Genomic DNA, 18396 nt, shown 5'->3' with positions numbered 1-18396 from the left:
TTACAAGAGTTGAAAAAGCAGTTGCAGGATTTGGTAGATAAGGGTTTCATCCGTCCTAGTACCTCACCTTGGGGTGCCCCAGTGCTCTTTGTCAAAAAGAAGGATGGATCCCACAGACTTTGTATCGACTACAGACAGTTGAACAAGGTCACTACCAAGAATAGGTATCCTCTACCTCGGATTGATGATCTATTTGACCAGCTAGCTGGAGCAGGTTGTTTCTCTAAAATAGATCTGAGATCCGAGTATCACCAGTTGAGAGTTAGAGAGGCAGATGTGCCAAAGACAGTCTTCAGGACCAGATATAGGCATTATGAGTTCTTAGTGATGCCGTTCGGGTTGACTAACGCCCCTGCAGCATTCATGGATCTCATGAACAGAGTTTTCAGCGAGTATCTGGATCACTTTATTATTGTTTTTATCGATGACATTTTAGTGTATTCCAGAGATACAGAAGAGCATGCCCAGCATCTGAGGATAGTTCTGCAGACACTGAGAGAGCATGGTTTGTATGCCAAGTTCTCTAAGTGTGAGTTTTGGTTGAGGAGCATTTCCTTCTTGGGACATGTGGTATCAGCAGAAGGGATTGAGATAGACCCCAAGAAGATAGAGGCTGTAGCTAACTGGCCCAGACCCACTACAGTAACTGAGATTAAAAGCTTTCTAGGACTGGCAGTGTAACGACCCCAAAATGGACCGTCACCGGCGCTAGGATTCAGGTCGGCTTAAGGCCGTCAGAACCCGTAGCAAGCCTACTATACTCTCTGTGTACCTGTAAAATTCATACATGATCAAACATTTTCTGTGAAAAATAAAAATTCTTTTCCGAACCAAGACTTAACCTGTGCATGCACTATCTCTGTACTCTGTACTCTGTACTCTGTACTCTGTACTCTGTACTCTGTACCCCTGACTAGAGCTTACTCTAGATGGGTTAACTCATACCTGTTAAGTCTGGTTTTCACATACAGGAAAACATATACATATACAGATCATGTACAAAACATACATCACTAGGTCAAGCACATTTCTAACTGTATACACAACTATTACATCTCTTTAATATTACATGTCCACTCTAAACTATTACAAATCTCTTTACTCTTCCTGTACTCTGCTGAACTGTCCCTGTACACTGTACACTGAACCTGCAAAACTGGAGTTAAGGGAGTGGGATGAGCTCTATAGCCCAGTGAGTAGAACAGTAAAACATCTCAGTAAAATATGATCTCATGGAATGCACCATAGCACAGACAAGCCATATCAAGAGTAAACCTGTCACCACATAGTCCCAGTAACTCTGTGCCAGGGCGTAGAATCGAGCACCTGGTCTTCCTGTCATATATGTATATGTGTATATAACACCTCTGTACTTACCATTGCCAGGGCGTAGTCAAAGGCTCCTGGACTTGCTATACCTGCCAGGGCGTAGTCAAAGGCTCCTGGACTTCTCTATACCTGCCAGGGCGTAGTCAAAAGCTCCTGGACTTCCTGTCTGAGACTATTGGATCATTCAGCATTCACTCACATCACCAAAGAACGATGCAATGCAACATATTCGTGGATACTAATGCAATCAACCTATGGCATAATCATGATGCATGAGATATGCTAAAACATTCCATTGTGCAAGTAAAAGAGTTAAGTTTAGTTCCACTCACCTCGGGCTAACTGGACTGACTCTGCAGGCTCTGGAGCAGAACTCACTGCTGCTCTCTCTGGTTCCTCTGGTCTGTACCTATACAGATAGACTGAAATGAGGGACCAAACTAGCTTATGACCAACTCTATTAAACTCCCCAAAAATCCCCTTACACTCACTCTAACATCCATGCAAAGCATGCAAAAGAAAGCTGGACAGAACACTTTTGGCGGCAGGTTCGGCGGCCGAAAGTCCTCTCCAGAGACGAAACTCAAGCACCTTCGGCGGCCGAACTTCCACTTTCGGCAGCCGAACCCTTTCGGGGGCAAGTTTCGGAGGCCAAAAGGTACTCCAGAGACGAAAGTCTCTAACCTTCAGTGGCACCTTCGGCGGCCGAACTTCCCTCCAGAGCCGAAAGTCTAAAAGCTCGGGGGCAAGCTTAGGCAGCCAAAGCCACCTCCTCACACCTCCTCAGGGGTTCGGCGGCCGAATGTACCTTCGGCTGCCGAACCTGAGTTCATCAGCAGGGCAAAAACTTGCCCTGCCTCTCGCCAAATGCACCAAACTCCTCTCCAACTTCACACCACACTTCCTCAACTTGCACACACTTATGTATATGCTCAAAGGGATCAAAAATGACCTGAAAACCCCAAAAACACAACTCAAACAACACAGAAACAAGCTCTATGCACAAAATCATCAAAACCTCACACCTAACCCTATTCATGCATCTCTTTCTATAAACCCCATAAAACCCCACATAGTCCCAGTAACTCTGTGCCAGGGCGTAGAATCGAGCACCTGGTCTTCCTGTCATATATGTATATGTGTATATAACACCTCTGTACTTACCATTGCCAGGGCGTAGTCAAAGGCTCCTGGACTTGCTATACCTGCCAGGGCGTAGTCAAAGGCTCCTGGACTTCTCTATACCTGCCAGGGCGTAGTCAAAGGCTCCTGGACTTCCTGTCTGAGACTATTGGATCATTCAGCATTCACTCACATCACCAAAGAACGATGCAATGCAACATATTCGTGGATACTAATGCAATCAACCTATGGCATAATCATGATGCATGAGATATGCTAAAACATTCCATTGTGCAAGTAAAAGAGTTAAGTTTAGTTCCACTCACCTCGGGCTAACTGGACTGACTCTGCAGGCTCTGGAGCAGAACTCACTGCTGCTCTCTCTGGTTCCTCTGGTCTGTACCTATACAGATAGACTGAAATGAGGGACCAAACTAGCTTATGACCAACTCTATTAAACTCCCCAAAAATCCCCTTACACTCACTCTAACATCCATGCAAAGCATGCAAAAGAAAGCTGGACAGAACACTTTTGGCGGCAGGTTCGGCGGCCGAAAGTCCTCTCCAGAGACGAAACTCAAGCACCTTCGGCGGCCGAACTTCCACTTTCGGCAGCCGAACCCTTTCGGGGGCAAGTTTCGGAGGCCAAAAGGTACTCCAGAGACGAAAGTCTCTAACCTTCAGTGGCACCTTCGGCGGCCGAACTTCCCTCCAGAGCCGAAAGTCTAAAAGCTCGGGGGCAAGCTTAGGCAGCCAAAGCCACCTCCTCACACCTCCTCAGGGGTTCGGCGGCCGAATGTACCTTCGGCTGCCGAACCTGAGTTCATCAGCAGGGCAAAAACTTGCCCTGCCTCTCGCCAAATGCACCAAACTCCTCTCCAACTTCACACCACACTTCCTCAACTTGCACACACTTATGTATATGCTCAAAGGGGTCAAAAATGACCTGAAAACCCCAAAAACACAACTCAAACAACACAGAAACAAGCTCTATGCACAAAATCATCAAAACCTCACACCTAACCCTATTCATGCATCTCTTTCTATAAACCCCATAAAACCCCACATAGTCCCAGTAACTCTGTGCCAGGGCGTAGAATCGAGCACCTGGTCTTCCTGTCATATATGTATATGTGTATATAACACCTCTGTACTTACCATTGCCAGGGCGTAGTCAAAGGCTCCTGGACTTGCTATACCTGCCAGGGCGTAGTCAAAGGCTCCTGGACTTCTCTATACCTGCCAGGGCGTAGTCAAAGGCTCCTGGACTTCCTGTCTGAGACTATTGGATCATTCAGCATTCACTCACATCACCAAAGAACGATGCAATGCAACATATTCGTGGATACTAATGCAATCAACCTATGGCATAATCATGATGCATGAGATATGCTAAAACATTCCATTGTGCAAGTAAAAGAGTTAAGTTTAGTTCCACTCACCTCGGGCTAACTGGACTGACTCTGCAGGCTCTGGAGCAGAACTCACTGCTGCTCTCTCTGGTTCCTCTGGTCTGTACCTATACAGATTGTAATACCCGGCTAGACTCCGGTATCGGAATTCCTATGAGCCGGCGGTTTTCCGTCGGAATCCGGGATTCGAGGATGTCGGAGCTTGCCCTAAGGGTATAAGAGAGGTTTTCAAATGTTTTTCTCATGTTTGCATGTTTTTGAGTTAAGAAAATTGAGTTTTTGAAATGAAAAGGTCAAGGGGACAAAAGCCAGGTTCGGCCGCCGAAGGTGAAGTTCGGCCGCCGAAAGTTGCATGGTTTCGCATGCACGTTAGGCCGCCGAAGGAAGAATCGGTTGGTCACTACAAAAGCCCCTTTGCCCGAGACTTGAGTGTCAAACACTCTGTTTTTGGGTCAAAGGTGGGTTCAAGCTCTCCTTGGTGTGATTTCTCATGTTTTCCTCAAATCTTGCATGTTTTAACATGTTTTTAGCTTTGTTTTAGAGATTTGAGCAAAAGGAAGCAAAGTTGCGCACTTGGAGATTTTGATTGAGTTTTCCCCCATCTCCAAGCTTGGATCATCAATCCTCTAGTTCTTCAAGAGGTAAGCATGGATCCTCACCTCCCTTTATGTTTAAAGCAAGTTTTAAGCAGTTTTGGAGAGTTTAGGGCATGTTTTGGGGTATAAGCATGAGTTTGAGCATATGTTGATCATATGAGTTTTGTTGTTGTTTTTGGGGCTTGAGCTAGGTTTTAGGCCTCTATATGCATGAGATATGTTATATGTTAGTTGAGAAGTGTTGGTATGCATGTTATGGGTGTTTGACAGGATTTTGGAGGCTGAGAGCATGAGTTGTGCTCGGATTCTGCCTTTCTGGAGAATCCAGGTTCGGCCGCCGAAGCAAGGTTCGGCCGCCGAACCCCTTGTGGAGGCAGTTTCGGCTGCCAAACCTTGCCCCCGAAAGCTAGGCTTTCGGGTAAGAAAGGGACTTTCGGCCGCCGAAAGAGGGAGTTCGGCCGCCGAAAGTGCATGAGTTTCGTCTCTGGACGAGACTTTCGGCCGCCGAAGGTGCCGCCGAACATGCATGAGTTTCGTCTCTGGAGGGGGGTTTCGGCCGCCGAACCAGCCGCCGAAAGTGCCCTGTCCAGCTTTCTTTTGCCCATTTTTCCATGCAGACCTATGATGTTTTAGAGGGGTTTTGGGGCGATATTAAGAGTTATGTTTCAGTAAGTTTGGTCCTCATTTGAGTCCACCTGTGTAGGTGCGGACCCGAGGAACCAAGGAGGCCCACAGAGTTAGAGTTACAGAGACTGCTCAGCAGTAGACAGAGGTGAGTGGAACAAAACTTTGTTTAAAGGTAAATGAATGTTTTAGCATGATTCATGCATCATTAATGCCATGTTTATGTAGGATGCTTTGCATTAGTATTCACCAAGTTGCTGCATTGCATTATTACTTGTCTATGTGGATTGGACCGAGGCGACTCCAATAGCCCATAAGTCTGTCATTATTGTATGTCCTGTGTGAGCTCCTTTGGGGCCGGGCATTTAACTTGGATAAGTCCTGTGAGAGCCCTTATAGGGTCGGGCACCATGAGTAGTTAGTGAAAGACCTGTGTGAGCTCCTTTGGGGGCCGGGCACCGACAGAGGGAGTTTTGGGGTCATGTCCAATCCGAGATGTGAAATGTTTGTGTAGTGACGCATTTCATTTTAGCATCTTTTAAATGTTTTTTATGGATTCCGCTCACTGGGCTTTAGTAGCTCATCCCTCTCCCTAACCCCATTTTTCAGGGCCTCAGAGAAGAGAAAGAGAAAGAGAAAGCAAGGGTAAAAGTATATGTAATAGCATAGAGTAATGGACATGATGTACAATACAGAGTTTATGTAATGTATAGAATGATGTAATAGCAAGTTATGTATTGAGTTATAGAATTGTGCTTGGCCCTAGTGTATGTTTATCCCTTTGCACATGATCATTTTATGATTGAGATAATGTTGTTATAATGCGCTAGGCTTGGTGCATGGTAGTCTTTCTATCTCTGTAGTTACTGTATGGTACCATAGCAGGTATCACTCTTCGAGTGCATACAGACAGAGCATGCATAGCCCAGGCTTAGTTGATGAGAAAAGTTTCAAGAAAAGAAAAGTTAGAAAAGCAAAGAAAGAAAAACAAATATAGAGAGAGTACGTGACAGTTTTACGTTTAACTGTGATCATGTATGGGATTTATCAGGTACACAGAGTTGACAGTAGGCTCACTACGGGTCCCGGCGGCCTTAAGCCGATCTGGATCCTAGTGCCGGTGATGGTCCGGTAAGCGGGCTGTTACACAGATAGACTGAAATGAGGGACCAAACTAGCTTATGACCAACTCTATTAAACTCCCCAAAAATCCCCTTACACTCACTCTAACATCCATGCAAAGCATGCAAAAGAAAGCTGGACAGAACACTTTCAGCGGCAGGTTTGGCGGCCGAAAGTCCTCTCCAGAGACGAAACTCAAGCACCTTCGGCGGCCGAACTTCCACTTTCGGCAGCCGAACCCTTTCGGGGGCAAGTTTCGGAGGCCAAAAGGTACTCCAGAGACGAAAGTCTCTAACCTTCAGCGGCACCTTCGGCGGCCGAACTTCCCTCCAGAGCCGAAAGTCTAAAAGCTCGGGGGCAAGCTTAGGCAGCCGAAGCCACCTCCTCACACCTCCTCAGGGGTTCGGCGGTCGAATGTACCTTCGGCTGCCAAACCTGAGTTCATCAGCAGGGCAGAAACTTGTCCTGCCTCTCGCCAAATGCACCAAACTCCTCTCCAACTTCACACCACACTTCCTCAACTTGCACACACTTATGTATATGCTCAAAGGGGTCAAAAACGACCTGAAAACCCCAAAAACACAACTCAAACAACACAGAAACAAGCTCTATGCACAAAATCATCAAAACCTCACACCTAACCCTATTCATGCATCTCTTTCTATAAACCCCATAAAACCTTCAGAAAACATACAAACAAGCTCAGGATCTTCACTTACCTTGTGAAAACAAGTAGATGAACGATCCTCACGTGGAGTTTTGGAGCAACTCTCCTTCAAACTCTCCAAATTTCACAACTTTGAGTTTTTTAGCTTAAAACCTTCAAAAGATCATAAAAACTAATCAAATCTTTGCATGATTTAATGAAAACATGAAGAAATACTCACAAAGGGCAGAGTTTCACCTCAGCAAGTGAAAGAAACGGTGTTCTACCGCTTCAACCGACTGAGGGCCATTTATAGGTGGCTGGCCAGACCACCTTCGGCGGCCTATCGTGAAACCGAAAGCCATGCATGTTCGGCGGCCGAACCTCAACTTCGGCGGCCGAACCTGGCTTTTCTGCCTTGGTTCATTTCCATTTCACTCAAAAACTCATTTCCTTATGCTTAAAACTTTATGAACATAGCAACACATTTAAGAAAAACATACATCTAACCCTTCTAGAGACTTCCGACATCTTGAACTCCACCGGAAAGTAGAATTCCGATGCCGGACTCTAGCCGGGTATTACATTCTCCCCCCTTAAGAACATTCGTCCTCGAATGGTCCTAAAACAAACAATGAAACACATAAAAAGGAGGAAACTAACCTCAAAACAAAGATGGATACTGCTGGAGCATAGACTCCCGCGTCTCCCAGGTGCACTCTTCTAGATTATGGTGGCTCCACAGGACTTTCACCATCGGAATCTCCTTGTTCCTTAGCTGTCTGATCTGTGTGTCTAGAATCCGCACTGGCTACTCTATATAGGTGAGATCTGTATGAATCTCCACCTCAGGCTCACTCAGAACCTGATTCGGATCTGACACAAACTGCCGTAGCATAGAAACATGAAAGACTGGGTGAATCCTTTCCATAGAAGCAGGTAAATCCAGCTTATACGACACATTTCCGATCCTCTGCAACACCTCAAAGGGTCCAATGTACCGTGGAGCTAATTTACCCTTCTTCCCGAAACGAACTACTCCTTTCATTGGAGACACTTTCAGCAATACCCAATTACCCTCCTGGAACTCTAACTGCTTTCTGCGAATGTCTGCATAACTTTTCTGTCTACTCTGCGCTGTTCTGATTCTCTCTCTGATCATGGGCACCACTCTACTGGTCATTTCTACTAACTCTGGCCCTGCAAGAGCCCTCTCTCCTATCTCTTCCCAGTAAACAGGGGATCTGCACTTCCTCCCATACAACGCTTCTTAAGGAGCCATCCCAATGCTAGCATGATGGCTGTTATTGTAAGCAAACTCTACCAAAGGTAGATGCTGCCTCCAAGAACCGCCAAAGTCTAACACACATAGTCGAAGCATATCTTCTATGGTCTGGATGGTCCTTTCTGACTGTCCATCAGTCTGTGGGTGGAAAGCAGTGCTAAAATCCAATCTCATGCCCATCGCACTCTACAGACTCCGCCAAAAGCGGGAGGTAAACTGAGGTCCTCTGTCTGAAACTATAGACACTGGAACTCCATGTAATCTCACTATCTCATCCAGATAGACCTGTGCCAACTTATCCACAGAATAGTTACTCCGTACTGGAAGAAATAAGTAGATTTCGTGAGTCTGTCCACAATTACCCATATAGAGTCTATCCTGTTGGACATAGCTGGTAAACCCACTACAAAATCCATGGCTATGTTCTCCCATTTCCATTCTGGAATCGGTAATTGGTTAAGCATTCCGGCTGGTTTCTGGTGCTCTAGTTTCACCCTCTGGCAAACCTCACAGGCTGTCACGAACTGCGCCACTTCTTTCTTCATGGCTGGCCACCAATAGACCCTTTTCAGATCCTGATACATCTTGGTGGCTCCTGGGTGAACACTATACCTCGCATTATGAGCTTCCCTCATAATGTCTTCCTTCACACTGCCCCTATCTGGTACACAAAGTCGACTCCCATAGCGAAGGATCCCTTTACTGTCAAATCTGAACTCTGCACTGTTGCCTAACTGAACAGTCCTGGCAATTTTCATCAACTCAGGGTCCTCATGTTGTCTCTGAGCTATCTGCTCCAGAAACACAGGTGTCACTCTCATCTGTGCGATCAAAGCACCTGTACCAGACAACTCTAACTGTAATCCTTCTTCTAAGAGCCTATAAAGCTCCATCACAACTGGTCTCCGCTCTGCTGCTATATGGGATAAACTGCCTAGTGACTTCCGGCTTAGGGCGTCTGCTACAACATTCGCCTTACCCGGATGATACTGAATTTTACAATCATAATCACTGAGCAATTCGACCCATCTTCTCTGCCGCAAATTCAGCTCTCTCTGACTCAAGATGTACTGTAAACTCTTGTGATCAGTGAAGATCTCGCATTTAACCCCATAGAGGTAATGCCGCCACATCTTAAGTGCAAAGATAACTGCTGCCATCTCTAGGTCATGGGTGGGGTAATTCAACTCGTGCTTCTTCAACTGTCTAGAAGCATAAGCTATCACCCTATCATTCTGCATCAAAACACAACCCAATCCCACTCGAGATGCATCACAGAACACTGTGAAGTCCTCATAACTCACAGGCAGAGCTAACACTGGTGCTGTGGTCAATCTCCTCTTGAGCTCCTCAAAGCTCTCTTCACACTGGTCTGACCAGACAAACTTCTGGTTCTTCTGAGTCAGTTTGGTCATAGGAGCCGCTATCTTTGAGAAGTTCTGAACGAACCTCCTGTAGTAACCTGCCAGTCCCAGAAAGCTTTTAATCTCAGTCACTGTAGTGGGTCTGGGCCAGTTAGCTACAGCTTCTATCTTCTTGGGATCTATCTCAATACCCTCTGCTGATACCACATGTCCCAAGAAGGCAATGCTCCTCAACCAAAATTCACACTTCGAGAACTTGGCATATAACCCATGCTCTCTCAGTGTCTGCAGAACGATTTTCAGATGCTGGGCATGCTCCTCTGCATCTCTGGAATACACTAAGATATCATCGATGAAAACAATGACAAAGTGATCCAGAAACTCACTGAATACCCTATTCATGAGATCCATAAATGCTGCAGGGGCGTTAGTCAACCCGAACGGCATCACTAAGAACTCATAATGCCCATATCTGGTCCTGAAAGCTGTCTTAGGCACATCTGTCTCTCGAACTCTCAACTGGTGATACCCAGATCTCATATCTATTTTAGAAAAACAACCTGCTCCAGCTAGCTGGTCGAATAGATCATCAATCCGAGGTAAAGGATACCTATTCTTGGTAGTGACCTTGTTCAACTGTCTGTAGTCGATACAAAGTCTGAGGGAGCCATCCTTCTTTCTGACAAAAAGCACTGGAGCACCCCAAGGTGAGGTACTAGGGCGGATGAAACCCTTATCTACCAAGTCCTACAACTGCTCTTTTAACTCTTTTAATTCTGCTGGCGCCATTCTGTAGGGAGGAATAGAGATAGGTCTGGTATCAGGCAGCAATTCAATTTCAAACTCTATCTCCCTACCGGGTGGTAGTCTTGGAAGTTCGTCTGGAAAAACATCGAGAAACTCTCGGACTACTGGTACTGTAGCTGGTTCCCGCACCTGACTGTCTAGCTCTCTCACATGAGCTAGAAACCCCTGACAACCCCTCCTAAGCAAACGACGAGCCTGAAGGGCTGAAATCATACCTCTGGGTGTACCTCTCCTGTCTCCTCTGAAGACACACTCTGACCCATCCTGGTCTCTGAGACTCACTATCTTCTCTCTACAGTCCAAAGTAGCACTATATGCAGATAACCAATCCATCCCTAGAATGACATCAAAATCTGTCAAGTCTAGAACCACAAGGTCAGCTGGAAGGCATCTACCCTCTATAAACACTGGACTGAAACGACAGACTGACACTGCCACTGATGGGTCACATCTAGGTCCACTGACCCAGAGAGGATACTCTAACTCAGAACTGATCAAACCCAATCTCTCTATGGCTCGCGAAGCAATAAAGGAATGAGAAGCACCGGGGTCCATCAAAGCATACACATCTGAACACCCAATGATGAGATTACCTGACACCACTGTGTTCAACGTGTTAGCCTCCTCCTGTGTCACAGTGAAAATCCGTGCTGGGGCTACTGGATTTCCACCTTGGGAACCTGCTGCTGAAGTAGAGGCTGCCCCTCTCCCTCTACCTCTGCCACTACTCTGAGGCATGACTGAAGCTGCTGGCCGAACAACTGGCTGTACCACACTGCCTGAACTCATCTGCTGGGATGGTGCAAAAGTCATCTGCGGACAATCTCGAGCAATATGCCCTTCCTGTCCACATCGAAAACAAGCTATAGATCCCAACCGACAAACTCCTCCATGTGGTTTTCCGCATCGTCTGCATACTGGAGCTGTGCCAGAGCTTGAGCCACTACCTATTCCCAGACCTGACTTGACTTTACTCCAGAACTTACTCTTTGTTCCTTTTGCTCTATCCCATCTCTTACTGCCTGGAGTGGGGGCTTTAGAACCCGAAGCCTGTGCCTTTGACTGTTTCTGAATATTAGCACTAGCTTCCATTTTCCTGGCTGCGTCCACTATCGTGTGGAAACTCTCCTTTTCTGCCGGAAGAATCAAGGAAGAATACCTGGGATGCAGTCTCATAGTATATCTCCTTGCCTTCTTCTGATCAGTATCATAAGCTTGACCCACATACTGAAGCAAATCCAGGAACTTATCTGTGAATTCATCAACACTCATCTCATCTGTCTGTCTCAACTGTTCAAACTCTATGACCTTCATCTCCCTAGAACTATCAGGAAAAGCCCACCCTGCAAATTCATTGGCGAACTCTCCCCAAGACATACTGGTCATCCTGGGTTCCACATAATTCTTGAACCATTCTCTGGCCTTTTTACATTTAAGTGTAAACCCTGCCATCTCAATGGCTCTACTGTCATCAGCTCCCAATTCACTGGTTATCATCCTAACTGATCTGAGGTATTCAAATGGATCATCTCCCGTGTTATACTTAGGAGCATCCAATTTCAAGTACTCCGTCATTTGGACTTTACCTCCAGATGAGCTAGGTTGATGTTTGTCAACAACAGAGGCTACTGGTTCTGGTGGTGGTACTGGGTCATTTGGTTCTGGGTGTGCTGCACTTGGATGGGTAGGGGAAGATGGATACATAGGATATGGGGGATAGTAAGGAGGATAAGGCATATATGGCATGTACGGGGGATATGGGACAAAACTAGAGTACTCCGACATACCTCCCATCGGATACTCTGGGTCCTGCGGAAAGGCTGGATAGCCAAAACCTGAGGCCTGAGCGCCTCCCTGCGACTCTCCCATACCTTCCTCAAATCTGCCTATACCCATGCTATCATCTCTCGACTGGTCAATCTCCATAGCCTCCCTCCTTTCTTCTGATCTTCCTCCCCTAGCTGTACCTCTTCTGCTCTCGTCTACAGACCTTCTAGGGTCTATTGACGTACCTTCCCTGCTAGATCTCTGAGACCTTGCCCTGAGCAATGCAGGAGGACGAGCAGCTGGTCTCTCACTCTCTGGTGGGACTCCAGTCAATCGAGCTGATCGACGAGTTCCTCTCATCTTTACTCTGGAAACACAACATATAACATAACACTTTAGCACATAAACATCACATATCAATAATACACATGCAAAACTCATGGCATATCATAGCAGATAGGACTCAATACCCTATCCTAGTGGACATGATTTCCTATTGTGCTTGACCACTTCTACCCTGTATGAGCCCAACACTGTCTCTATAGGTCCGATCATGTGAACCTAGGGCTTTGATACCAATCTGTAACGACCCCAAAATGGACCGTCACCGGCGCTAGGATTCAGGTCGGCTTAAGGCCGCCAGAACCCGTAGCAAGCCTGCTATACTCTCTGTGTACCTGTAAAATTCATACATGATCATACATTTTCTGTGAAAAATAAAAATTCTTTTTCGAACCAAGGCTTAACATGTGCATGCACTATCTCTGTACTCTGTACTCTGTACTCTGTACTCTGTACTCTGTACTTTGTACCCCTAACTAGAGCTTACTCTAGATGGGTTAACTCATACCTGTTAAGCCTGGTTTTCACATACAGGAAAACATATACATATACAGATCATGTACAAAACATACATCACTAGGTCAAGCACATTTCTAACTGTATACACAACTATTACATCTCTTTAATATTACATGTCCACTCTAAGCTATTACAAATCTCTTTACTCTTCCTGTACTCTGCTGAACTGTCCCTGTACACTGTACACTGAACCTGCAAAACTGGGGTTAAGGGAGTGGGATGAGCTCTATAGCCCAGTGAGTAGAACAGTAAAACATCTCAGTAAAATATGATCTCATGGAATGCACCATAGCACAGACAAGCCATATCAAGAGTAAACCTGTCACCACATAGTCCCAGTAACTCTGTGCCAGGGCGTAGAATCGAGCACCTGGTCTTACTGTCATATATGTATATGTGTATATAACACCTCTGTACTTACCATTGCCAGGGCGTAGTCAAAGGCTCCTGGACTTGCTATACCTGCCAGGGCGTAGTCAAAGGCTCCTGGACTTCTCTATACCTGCCAGGGCGTAGTCAAAGGCTCCTGGACTTCCTGTCTGAGACTATTGGATCATTCAGCATTCACTCACATCACCAAAGAACGATGCAATGCAACATATTCGTGGATACTAATGCAATCAACCTATGGCATAATCATGATGCATGAGATATGCTAAAACATTCCATTGTGCAAGTAAAAGAGTTAAGTTTAGTTCCACTCACCTCGGGCTAACTGGACTGACTCTGCAGGCTCTGGAGCAGAACTCACTGCTGCTCTCTCTGGTTCCTCTGGTCTGTACCTATACAAATAGACTGAAATGAGGGACCAAACTAGCTTATGACCAACTCTATTAAACTCCCCAAAAATCCCCTTACACTCACTCTAACATCCATGCAAAGCATGCAAAAGAAAGCTGGACAGAACACTTTCGGTGGCAGGTTCGGCGGCCGAAAGTCCTCTCCAGAGATGAAACTCAAGCACCTTCGGCGGCCGAACTTCCACTTTCGACAGCCGAACCCTTTCGGGGGCAAGTTTCGGAGGCCAAAAGGCACTCCAGAGACGAAAGTCTCTAACCTTCGGCGGCACCTTCGGCGGCCGAACTTCCCTCCAGAGCCGAAAGTCTAAAAGCTCGGGGGCAAGCTTAGGCAGCCGAAGCCACCTCCTCACACCTCCTCAGGGGTTCGGCGGCCGAATGTACCTTCGGCTGCCGAACCTGAGTTCATCGGCAGGGCAGAAACTTGCCCTGCCTCTCGCCAAATGCACCAAACTCCTCTCCAACTTCACACCACACTTCCTCAACTTGCACACACTTATGTATATGCTCAAAGGGGTCAAAAACGACCTGAAAACCCCAAAAACACAACTCAAACAACACAGAAACAAGCTCTATGCACAAAATTAACAAAACCTCACACCTAACCCTATTCATGCATCACTTTCTATAAATGATAGAGCATAGTTTAGTCTATTTTATATTAATATTAGTGATAAATATTTATATGATTTCTGCTTAATTTATTGCTTTTAATATTATTTTGCAGAAAATGGTGTAAAAAGACATTCTTGATAAAACCTCCTTAAAATCGTCTTATTTGGAGCCAAGAAACAATTGGGCAGCTAATGGACTAAGGACCAACACTTCACCATGGCCAAAGCTTGGGCAGCCCACCAATGCACGCGGACCTTTCGCTTGCAACAAAGGCCCGCCACTCACACTTCAAACATGGACCAACTCCAGCTACTCACGGACGGCCCGCACTTCAGCAACTCTTTCACGCGGACCAGCGCACGTCCTCAACGCTCACTCCACCGATGGCCCACCACTCCTTCACATGGGCCCCCGCAGCCCGCTCATCATTCAACGCCAATCACCTGCACATGGGCCCCGCCAAAATCTCTATTCAATTCACATGCAGCCGTCTTCAACCGTGGACCAAACCTTCACGCAGAACGGGCCCCAGCACGTGGACTCTCACAGCTTGCTCCATTCCAGCAACATGGCCCACACCACTCAAGTCATCCTCAGCACATCACACGCGGGCCAAGTTCGTTCAGCGCACCGTGGACCATCCCAAAGCACACACATGGGTCCCCCCTCATCATCTTTCACGCAGCCCATTCAAGCCTCAACTCCCGCAGCACATGAGCGGCAAATCCACACGTGGCCAGCAACTTCCCAATTAGGGCGCCCCTTCACTCTATTTAAAGGACAATAAGCGGTCAGAAGACAGACTCTCCAGAAATTGGAATTCGGCAACTTCCGCAGCGAGGTGAAAGGCAGAATATTTTCGGTTCCTTCTTCCTCTTTCATTTTTCCTTTTAATTTTATGTTTTTAATTCAGTCAATGAGTGGCTGATTTCTTTAATTCTAGTTGAAAATTGGTTGAAACTAAGGTTGTTTAATGGGTTGTGAGATCTGAACATAAATTATTGTCTTTGGTTTTATTCAATATTTATACAATTGATGCTTTAATTACATGATTACTTTGTTGTTTTGATCAAATTGGCCACTTGATTTTAATTGTAAAGTTAATTGATTGTTAGTTGGGATTATTTTTAGTCCGTAATTGCTGGAAATATTCTGACCTTAGAACACTTGGGATAAAACCCAAGAAAATTGCATGATCTAGCGTTATCTCCATACATTTGGGTAGTTAGGATTGGATCTCTATATTTCTTTATGCAATTGACAATTGTTTTGATGCCTATGGCCCAAGGACGTTCCTTGGCAATTTGTTAATTAGTAATTAATTAGAGGACGTTCCCTAATTAATTTAATCGTAAGGAGAGACATGGTGGTGAGAAGCGTCTTCCATCCCCATAACTAATCTATTGAACCAATCAAGATAATCTAAGTTTCAATGATCAACCCAAACAACCAAAGTGGATCCATATCTTCAACTAGACTTTTCTCATATTGATTTACTCTTTTATTTTAATTATTTGCTTTCTATTATTACTCTCATTATTAGTTACTACAATCAATCTCAAACCCCTCCCCATTTTACTTTTATTGCAATTTATTTTTATTCTGTTTCCAGTTTATCTCATTTGATCCCACTTTCAGTCTTTTATCTCATCTTTAATTTATTATTGTTTCAGTTCATTTTATTGGTCTTGTTGAGAAAAATAAATAGGTAATCAATTCTCTGTGGATTCGATCCTTTCACCACTATCTGCAGTTGTAAATTGTTGATAACCAGAAAGGTTATTTTTGACCGGCTTCAACAACCGCGAGTCAAAAAATTGGCGCCGTTGCCGGGGAATTGATTTTACTTGTTTAATTTTCTTTCATGACCAGATCTGAACGCAGGGACACCCTGCCATTTGATCCAGAAATTGAACGCACTCTCAGAAGACTTAGAAAGCAAGCCACAGAAGCTTCATCTGAAGCAACAAAATTTTGCCAACAAGCCGCACCAATGGCTGAACCTAATCCACAACTTGTTGCCAATAATGGACATGCTGTCCATGACCAAATAATTCAAGAAAATCCAGCAATTAGGCCCTAAGAACAAAGAGAAAGAACCATGAGAGAATTGGCAACTCCTATAGGTGACTATGCACCACTTTGCATCGCCTATCCGCCTCTGACAGTTCCCTTTGAACTGAAATCAGGTTTGATTCACCATCTCCCTAAATTTAGAGGTTTGCGAAATGAAAATCCACACAAGCACTTGAAAGAATTCAACATTGTCTGTTCATCTATGACACCTCATGGTGTTCCTTTTTCATTAGATGATTATGCTAAGGATTGGTTATTTTATTTGCCACCTAGATCTATAACTTCATGGACTGATATGGTCCAAACCTTTTTGGACAAATACTTTCCCCCATCTAAATCAATTGGCATAATAAGAGAAATCACTAGCATAAAACAAAAACCAACTGAAGACTTATATGATTATTGGGAAAGGTTTGAAAGATTGTGTACAGGTTGTCCACAACATGACATGTCAGATAGGGCACTCATACAATTCTTCTATGGAGTATTAATTCCTTCAGAAAGGAAACTCATTAACGTAGCCTGTGGAGGATCCATTGCAGACAAGACACCTAGTGAGATGAAGGGACTAATATTCACTCTTGCAGCTTCATCTAAGCAATATGAAGAAGAGGAGCAAACGCAAAGAGGTATCCATGAGGTAAGTACACCATTTGTTGAATCTCAATTTTCAAAACTAACTTCTCTTATGGAAAAGATTGTCCTTAACCAAGCCCAACAAATGCAAGCAATTCCGCCACCTAGGCCATGTGGGATCTATGCTTCTGTAGGACATCCAATTGATCAATGCCCTACCATTCAAGAAGACCATCAGCAAGCCAATGCCATTAGGAGATACAACAATCAGCCTAGATATGATCCATACTCCAACACCTATAATCCAGGTTGGAGAGACCATCCCAATTTCAGCTATGGAAAGTCCAACAATACTCAGAATTACCAAAATTACCAAAGAGACCAAGGTCAACCAGCACCTTCAAGATCAGACCCTCAACTTGAAGAGATGAGGGAGTCTTTCACAAGTGCTTTACAGACCATCACTCAGCGTCTTGACGGATTGGCTACGTCCATGAGAAGATTTGAATCCCAAGGTAAGCTCCCTTCTCAAACTGAGGCAAATCCCAGACAAAATGTTAGCGCTATTACTTTGAGAAGTGGAAAAGAACTTCAAGATGCAAGATATGAAGAAGAAAGGCAACTTGCACCATCTGAAACATCCTCCGCGCAAAATCCAAGGCAACCTGAAGCCTCTCCATCACACTCTGAACCACCCACTGCGCAAAGAGCTGATCCGAAAGTAAGTTTCCACATTCCACCTCCTTTTCCCAAGAGATTTGAAAGAACACAAAAAGAAAAAGAAGAAAAGGAGATTCTTGACACTTTCAGAAAAGTGCAAATCAATATACCTCTGCTAGATGCTGTTAAGCAGATTCCCAGGTACGCTAAATTTCTGAAAGAACTTTGCACTAATAGAAGGAAGCTCGCAGAAAGAGAAAAAGTAAGTGTAGGTGAGGTAGTGACTGCTGTTATTAAAAGAGAACTCCCTACTAAATGCAAGGACAAAGGTATGTTTGCTATCTCTTGCAAGATTGGGAATGTTGGTATAAAGAAAGCCATGTGTGATCTTGGTGCATCCATTAATGTCATGCCTCTCTCCATCTATAAATCTCTTAATGCATGTGCTTTGAAAGAAACAAGAGTTGTGATTCAACTAGCTGATAGATCTGTGGTATATCCCATAGGTGTTCTAGAAGATGTGTTAGTCCAAGTAAATGAGCTTGTCTTTCCTGCTGATTTTTATGTGATTGATACTAAGGAAGATAATTGCAATGCTAGTTCTGATATACTTCTTGGACGTCCTTTCTTGAGTACTGCTAGAACTAAGATTGATGTGCATGATGGTACTCTCACTATGGAATTTGAAGGGGAAGTAATTAAATTTAATGTCTATGACGCTATGAAATATCCACATG

At 44.9% G+C, this 18396-nt stretch overlaps 1 protein-coding gene across 1 annotated transcript in view; it reads left to right on the top strand.

The window, feature by feature from the left end:
- LOC122723328 (histone-lysine N-methyltransferase 2D-like) overlaps positions 1-18396 on the top strand; it is a 38494-nt gene that overhangs the window by 19242 nt on the left and 856 nt on the right. The window contains exons 2-4 of the mRNA XM_043955130.1: positions 16220-16385; positions 17011-17063; positions 17579-17720. Of these exons, the coding sequence (XP_043811065.1) occupies positions 16220-16385; positions 17011-17063; positions 17579-17720 (361 nt within the window). The remainder of the gene's footprint in view (positions 1-16219; positions 16386-17010; positions 17064-17578; positions 17721-18396) is intronic.

Source organism: Manihot esculenta, chromosome 3 (assembly GCF_001659605.2).
Source record: "Manihot esculenta cultivar AM560-2 chromosome 3, M.esculenta_v8, whole genome shotgun sequence".
Lineage (NCBI taxonomy): Eukaryota > Viridiplantae > Streptophyta > Magnoliopsida > Malpighiales > Euphorbiaceae > Manihot > Manihot esculenta.
The sequence above is the reverse complement of the archived record's forward strand: the minus strand, read 5'-3'. Positions and strand labels throughout refer to the sequence as shown.